At 47.2% G+C, this 7,941-nt stretch overlaps 1 protein-coding gene across 1 annotated transcript; it reads right to left on the bottom strand.

Moving 5' to 3' along the window:
* Positions 1-5,154: 5,154 nt before the first annotated feature.
* On the bottom strand, positions 5,155-6,729 carry RNASE1 (ribonuclease A family member 1, pancreatic). The gene is made up of 2 exons (XM_059915626.1): positions 6,675-6,729; positions 5,155-5,941 (listed from the first exon to the last, which is right to left on the bottom strand). The coding sequence occupies exon 2, from the start codon at positions 5,914-5,916 to the stop codon at positions 5,461-5,463; it is 456 nt and encodes a 151-aa protein (XP_059771609.1). The 5' UTR covers positions 5,917-5,941; positions 6,675-6,729; the 3' UTR covers positions 5,155-5,460.
* Positions 6,730-7,941: the final 1,212 nt, after the last annotated feature.

The following is a 7,941-nucleotide window of genomic DNA, read 5'->3' on the forward strand; positions in this document are numbered from 1 at the left end:
TTTGTATGATTTTTTAAAAAAATAAATTTATTTATTTTTGGCTGCACCGCGTCTTCGTTGCTGCACGCGGGCTTTTCTCTAGTTGTGGCAAGTGGGGGCTACTCTTCGTTGTGGTGCGTGGGCTTATCGCTGTGGCTTCTTTTGTTGCAAAGCACGGGCTCTAGGCACACAGGCTTCAGTAGTTGTGGCATGCGGGCTCAGTTGTGGCTCACGGGCTCTAGAGCGCATGCTCAGTAGTTGTGGCACACGGGCTTAGTTGCTCCGCAGCATGTGGGATCTTCCCAGGCCAGGGCTTGAACCCATGTCTCCTGCATTGGCAGGCGGATTCTTAACCACTGCACCACCAGGGAAGCCCTGTATGTTATTTTGAAAAGACAAAACTATAGTGACAGAGAATAGATCAGTGGTTGGCAGGTGTTGGGGTGAGGGGAGTGTATGACTATAAAGAGATAGCACAAGGGTATTTGGGGGGTGGAACTGTTCTGTGTCCTGATAGTGTGCAATTCATTTATACAAGTTAAAAATTCATAGAATTGTATACCAAAAAGATCAATTTTCCTATATAATCATTTTTTAAAAAAGAAAAAATAAAAACAGAAAAAGGAAGAAAATGTGGAAGCAAGGCATAAACGCACACACTCTGGGAGTCAGCAGACCTGGCTTTCATCATTCCATACTTGGCTTCATGCCTCAGTTTCTCTCTTTTTTTTTTTTTAATTTTATTTATTTATTTATTTATTTATTTATTTATTTATTTATGGCTGTGTTGGGTCTTCATTTCTGTGCGAGGGCTTTCTCTAGTTGCGGCAAGTGGGGGCCACTCTTCATCGCGGTGCACGGGCCTCTCACTATCGTGGCCTCTCTTGTTGCGGAGCACAGGCTCCAGACGCGCAGGCTCAGTAATTGTGGCTCCCAGGCCTAGTTGCTCTGCAGCATGTGGGATCTTCCCAGACCAGGGCTCGAACCCGTGTCCCCTGCATTGGCAGGCAGATTCTCAACCACTGCGCCACCAGGGAAGCCCTCTCTTTTTTAAAAAAATATTTATTTATTTATTTTATTATTTATTTTGGCTCCACCGGGTCTTAGTTGTAGCATGCAGGCTTTTAGTTGTGGCATGTGGGATCTAGTTCCCTGACCAGGGATCAAACCCCGGCCTCCTGCATTGGAAGCATAGAGTCTTACCCACTGGACCACCAGGGAAGTCCCTCTTTGTTTTTAAGGTGAAAGTTTTAGAGCCAGATTACAAAAGACCTTCCCTGCCCTGATGTTCCTTAATTCCACAGATCTACAAACATGATCACATTCATATTAGGCATGTGCACACACACTCATGGTCCCATGCAAACAGATTTTGTCTGTATGTTACAACAGCCCAAGCTCTCCTTATCCCAGAGCCCTTCCCTTAAATAATCGTCTGGCAGTATTTATGGGAGAGGAAGGGGGAGCTTGAGGGAGGTGGCGAAGAGAAGCTGCCAAACATGTTGGCCTGAAGCAGGGCCAGCTCTCAGCCTCTATGAGGAACGTTTCCAAGAAGCTCAGGAAATTCCTGGTCCCACTCCCACATTCTCTTGTTGTTGCCTTGTTCTTGCCTCCACATTACTCTCTCCCGTCTGCGGACCTGAGCCAAGCTAAAAACCTCCATGGGCTCTCAGGTCCCAGGAAGCCTAACAAGGCCTAGCAGAGGCTAGCTGCCAGCCTTGACTCTCAGAGGCTGCCTAAAGTTGCCTGAGAGGAAAATCTGCCCTAGAAGCATGTTTGAAGTCCTCTGGGATGACCTAGACCTCTGAACATGGCTTTGCATTGAGAAGAGCTCTGAACCAAACCAGATCTCAATGATGTGACTCTTCTAGAGATGCCTACCCATGAAGAGCCAGAAACTGCATGCCAGGGCTCAGCACTCACTGCTAGACATGGATGTTCATCTAGAAGGTCCTAAGTACTTCCCTGGTGGTCCAGTGGTTAAGACTCCCTGCTTCCACTGCAGGGGGTGCGGGTTCAATCCCTGGTCGGGGAACTAACTGCCAAAAAAAAAAAAAAATAGGGAGTAGAAGGCCCTAAGCGTAAGGGGACTTTGAGATGACCAAACGCAATCCCTGGGTTTTACAGATTAGACAACTGTGGTCCAGAGAGGGCTACAGAGTTGTCTTAGAGGCACAGCACAGGGAGCTGATAGTAGGGCAAGGACTACATTAGGTGCCCTGGCCCAATTATCCACCCAGCTGCAGACTGAGGGAAGGTGGAAAAGGAAGGAAACTGACCCTGAATACAGGCCCTGCTCAGACTTGTAGCAAGAAGAAACCAGAGGATGACATACAGTAGTGATGAGCTTTAAAGTACAGTCACCACACTGGCTAGTAAAACAGGCCTAGTGAGACTCTGTCCATTCAGATGAACAACTCCTTCTCTATTGTTAAGTAAGAAGACAATAAGGGAGTGGGAAGGGAGATAAGCGCGGAGGGAGGAAGCTGAGATGAAACCATCCCACCTACACTTGCTGCAAGCCACAAAGAAACCTAAAGTACATGGGAATTTACTGTACATGGGAATTTACTGAATGATTTGCAGAGATGTTTGAGATTAGTCCCTTAGAAAGTGGCTCCTGGGAGACAGTTTTGAGATGCTTCCAGGTATGCCACGGTTTAGTCTTCAGGAGGTACACTTTCATTCTGAAACTTCTATGCAGGACCTCCATCATGCATCATGAATCATGCATCATGAATCATGCACATGGAGGGCTGCCCCACATTCGTGATCAATTTCCCAAACCAATACTGAGGCGCCTTCTGCCACGGGCAGGTAGATTCAAAGCCCTTTAGTGCTCCCACTTGCTCTGTGAGGGCTGAATCAGTCTAAGGAGGCAAGAGTGGAGACTGGGAGCAGCCTTTCATTTTCCAGTTAGACAGAAAGCACAAAGTGCAAATACTGATGAGGCAGCACTTGGAAAGAAAGAACCTGACGCAATGGCCCTTTACTCTGTTCATTGAAGGTATGGGTGACCGATCTGTTTCAGGCTGGAAGACTATTGGCTGCTGGAATTGAAGGGGAATTTACCAGAGAGAGAGACAGAAGAAAATCAGCATGTCAGAAGAGGCAGAAGACACTATGATTTTGTCGGTACAGGTAAAATTGCAGGAGTAAGGAGGACGCTGGGATGCATTTACCTGTCCACTGAGATTGCAGAATTCTGAAGCTTGTTTGGTTTGAAGACTCTTCTGAAAATTAACATTATCCTTCTTAGAAGAATCACTGGATATGGTCATTTCTGTCTTTAAGCAGGTATCCATCTTCACATGTTAGCACCTCAATTTTAAGATTAATCTGCCTGGGTCAGTCTCCTAGAAGAGGTTAATACTCCTGTATCTGTGGGATAGCAATAGTCGCCCCACAGAACAGACACCTCTGATTTGTCTCCCGATGACTGGTGTTTATCCCCTTGACTCCGCCTGATGGCTCTAGGACAAGACTCGATCTTCCCCCTCCCAGAGTCCTCCTATTCAGAGCACTTTCTGCCCCACCGCAGCCCCGTTTCCCTGGCTGTGCAGGTCTGCACCCGGACCATCCGCTAGCACCTATCACTTGATTCCCCGTGTGGAGACTCACAGTGGTCCCATGGCCAGGAAGGTGCATGGAACCAGTAGCCAGAGCTGGTGATTGTGCAGAATAGATGCAGCAAAGCTCCAAGTGAGTGTTCAAAAAAGATCTACTAAAGTGTTCTCTTAGCACTAGCAGGAGGGAAAATGAGGAGCTTTGGGTTTGGAAACAAGAGTGAGATGAACTGAAGAAAAATTCTATCTAAAGAAAACAGAACTAGAAACTTAAAGTTTCCCTTTTTTCCCTCCTCCATCCTCACTGTTTGTAAGGAGTGAGAGCCCCACTACAACCAAAATAGCTGGCCACCCCTCTGACCCACAGGCCTTCTTCCTCTTACAGAGGCCCCAGAGCTAAGCTTTCACTTTACCTAAAAAACACACCATCACTTCCAACATTTATAAATGTAGTACACAAAGACAATGACAGAACTGGTCAAACTGGTTGGCAGTAGGACCTTTCTCTAGTTCTATGACCTTGTCTAGAGCTTGATGCAGGTGTAAACAGGGGGTCATATGAAATGATTAAGTGATGACAGAAGCCAAGTTTAGTCTTTTCAATGGATGTAAGAAAGGGTTGCCAAGAAGTGAGCAGACTCATAGGCCAAGTGCCCTGGGAACATGTGGGAGCCCCCAGCAAGCTCAGGCAGAGAAAACCATGACTCCACAGCACTCAGTGAAGGAGGGAGACTGGGGAATTTCCTTCTTGAGGAGACTCCAATAGCAGAGAGAGCAACGACAGGGAAGCCAGGAGACCCAAGGTCTAGTCTCAGTCGGACACCAACTAGCAGCTGCCGTGAGCAGGTCACTTAACCTTTCTGAGATTCAGGTTGCCCCTCTGTAAAAGGCGGGGGTTACATTAGGTCAGGGGTGGCCAGTGGGTGGCCCACACACCCTCACCGCTCTCGAGCCTTCGGTAGAGGCCACTATTCCATCACTTCACTCTTTAGGTATTTTTCTACAGCGTTCTAGGCAGGCACTTCCAATTAGAGTTGGTCCACAAGCTGAAATCTACTTATCCTTCCCCCACCTGATGATCGCTGAAGTCCTTCCTAGCTCCTGAATGGAGGGTTCCAACTCTGCAAGGAAGAGAGGACCAGCTTTCTGATTTAGCAATAGCTCCCTCAAAAAAAGGAAAATGGAAATTTAGGGTCATAAGTTCATACACTCCTCCTCCCCGCCTGAGGCCGAGGAGGGTCTTCCCAGGGTCACGCTGTCCTTCCTTCTGTGCCAGAGATTTTTGTATCTGAGCTTCGCCCTCTGTCAGCTCGCCCAGCGTGACACTGTCCCAGACCGTAGCTCCTTTTTATCTAAAATAGCCCACACTTTAAAACTAATTGGGCATCAAGGAACCTACAAAGAGAGGAATTATCTCAGGTCAGTGAAAATCAAAAGTCAGAAGAGGTGGCATCTAAGGATTCCATTCGCCACTCACCAAAGCTAACCAGATTCACGGTTCTCACCCCTGTCAGGAGAGCGATCACACAGACAGCACCTGGATGGGGACAGCATCAGGAATTCAAGTGGTTGCAACTGTGTTTTATTGAAAGAAGCAGTGAAGTGGTTAACATAGGCCCCATCTCACAACCCTCTCCTCACCCCCCAAGCCACGCAGGGGCAAGCCTCAGGCCAGGGGCGCACGTGTGTGTGTGTGTGTGTGTGTGTGTGTGTGTGTGTGTGTGTGTGTTGGATAAGAGTCCTAATTAACTTGAGTGATTGCCCTCAAGCCAGGGAAGCATGTGCTTGTGTGTGTGTGTGCGTGGAGGAGGGGGGAAGGTAAGAGCCCTAACTAACTTGAGTTCTTGCCTGCGGGGCAAGGAAGCAAGAGGGGGAGAGGCGATGAAGTGGGGCATCTCTGGCTTCAGGTAGAGACCTACACAGAATTGTCAAAGTGGACTGGCACGTACGGGTCCCCCTCACAGGCCACAATGATGTGTTTCTCCTTCTGGCTGGTCTTGTAGGCACAGTTGGGGTACTTGGAGCTGCCCGTCTGGCGGCAGTCTGTGATGTGCATGGTGGAGTTGCTCTCATAGCAGTTGGTCCGCCCATTCTTGCAGAGGACGTTTTTCTGGGAGCAGACGGCCTTGACATCTTCCAGGGACTCGTGCACAAAGGTGTTCACCGGCTTGCACCGTCCCTGGGTCATTTTTCGGCGCATCATCATTTGGTTGCAGTAGTTGGGGTTGTTGCCTGGGGAGTTGCCGGAGTCCATGTGCTGCCGCTGGAACTTCATGGCCGGCGATTCCCTGCCCAGGGAAGGCTGGACCCACACCAGCACCAGCAGCACCAAGACCAGCCATGGCAGCAGGACCAGGGACTTCGGAGCCATGGTGGTCTCACTTTCCTGGAGGAGCCTGCCCGAGAAAAGGGGGAGAGGAGGAATAACATCGCCTTAGAAAGAGAACCCCAGCTCCCACCTGTAGCCTCCCTGGCTTACAGTCTCTAAGTCAACCAGAAAGATGTCCCTCTTCCTGCGAGCTTTTCCAAGTAACGAGACAATCACATATACTCTTCTCCACAAACGTTTGATTCCCACTCCCTACAGAGAGGCCGTCCTCCCCTCTGGGTGGTGACCCCAGAAATGACCTAAAATCCTAGCAGCCCTGTCTTTGAATACAGAAATATTTTTGATACGAAATACCTTTGAAACATAAAACACCTCTGTACCCAGCGCTCACATGGCTCATTAGAAGATGCTTTGGAATAAACCATTAAATAAATAAACCAAATTTTGAATAAGCCAAATTGTACCCCTGAGATAACCACCAAGTATTCATCCAGGATCACGGTGGACAGAGCCCTGTTGTCCTACAACACAAGGGAAACTCAGCCCCAGTGTTTTACACTGGCACCATAAAGAGATGCCATTGTATTCCAAAGAGAGATGCTCTCTTCCCCCAACCTGGGGGCTGCTCCTTCTCCAGCCCCATGGGCTCTCTGCAGCCTATGTGCTCCATTCCTGACTCCAGCTCTGACCCCTGCCCACGTCTGCCTGGCCCGATTCTCAGGCTAGCCTCACCCACCCTGGCTCGCCCCTCTCCAACCCTTAAGCAAAAACAGCTCCTGTGTGCCTCTTGGGCTGCTTACCTGGGTCTCTAGCTTGGTCTCTGAGAGAGAAAAGGCAGTTTCTGCAATCACTCTATCCCAGGGGAGTGGACCTTATACAGATTAAAAGGGGGCTTGGCTTCCAGGAGGAGACAGGTGGGAGGAGCATCTTGGTCTCGGTCCATAGGAAAACAAGGTCATGTGAGGAAGGGGTGGGGAATTGCCCAGGCCACCCTTTTTTCGGGGTTGCTGGGGAGAGTGAGCCTTTGTCTATAAGAACCTTTCTATAAGCAGCAGAGAAAGCCACTATAGCACTGATGCTCGAACCCCAACCAAGTCCTTGTTATCTCTTTGCAAGCTATTTTCACCAAATAGCCCTTGGAGGTTAGCAAAATGCACATAACATGTGATCACGGGAAGGGGAGAGAAAGGGAGGTCCTCTCTTGCCCTGGGTGTCCTGGAGCTGCTTTGGCCAGAATTCCACATCTCCCACCAGCTCCTCTGCTGGGGGAGCAGGGAGAGGTCGCCAGCTGCCCCCAGCTGGAAGGCTTCCCGGATCTGGAGAAGAAGGGGCAGAGTACCTGAACACGGAGGAGTAGAAAGCAGCTTCGGCGTGACCTCACCCAGTTCTGGCCACATCAACACTCCTGGGCTGTTGAAGGAGGGTGTGTGGCCCTTCCTATCTATAGTGACCTCTCATCCCGTAGGCCAGAGTGGAGGAGAGGAACTAGGGATAAGCCAAAATGCAAAATCCTCTTTAGAGAAGAAATAGAGAACATCATATTTCTTAGCAGTAAAATTTCATCCTAGAAAGAGACGTGTATTTGCTGGAAGACAATTTTATTTTTATTTATTTATTTATTTATTTATTTATTTATTTATTTATTTTTTAGTTATTTCTGAGATATACATTTTAAAGTAATAACTAGGATTATTACTTATAACATTATACCAGAACATATAAGATTTTTAGAAATTTCATGTAATGTCTGAAACATTTATATTAACATATTTCCATACATATTTCCATACAAGTACAAATATAAGATTTTTAGAAATTTCATGTAATGTCTGAAACATTTATATTAACATATTTCCATACATATTTCCATACAAATACAAATATGATTTTTAGAAATTTCATGTAATGTCTGAAACATTTATATTAACATATTTCCATACATATTTCCATACAAATACAAATATAAGATTTTTAGAAATTTCATGTAATGTCTGAAACATTTATATTAACATGTTTCCATACAAATAACCCAATGAAAGTTTAGTATTAGTTGTTTTGTTTGTTTTT

This window comes from Balaenoptera ricei, chromosome 2 (genome assembly GCF_028023285.1).
Source record: "Balaenoptera ricei isolate mBalRic1 chromosome 2, mBalRic1.hap2, whole genome shotgun sequence".
In the NCBI taxonomy this organism is placed as follows: domain Eukaryota; kingdom Metazoa; phylum Chordata; class Mammalia; order Artiodactyla; family Balaenopteridae; genus Balaenoptera; species Balaenoptera ricei.

What these genes read in the sequence shown, in the direction of transcription:
- RNASE1 (XM_059915626.1), bottom strand. Translation starts at nt 5,916, where the DNA reads ATGGCTCCGAAGTCCCTGGTCCTGCTGCCATGGCTGGTCTTGGTGCTG.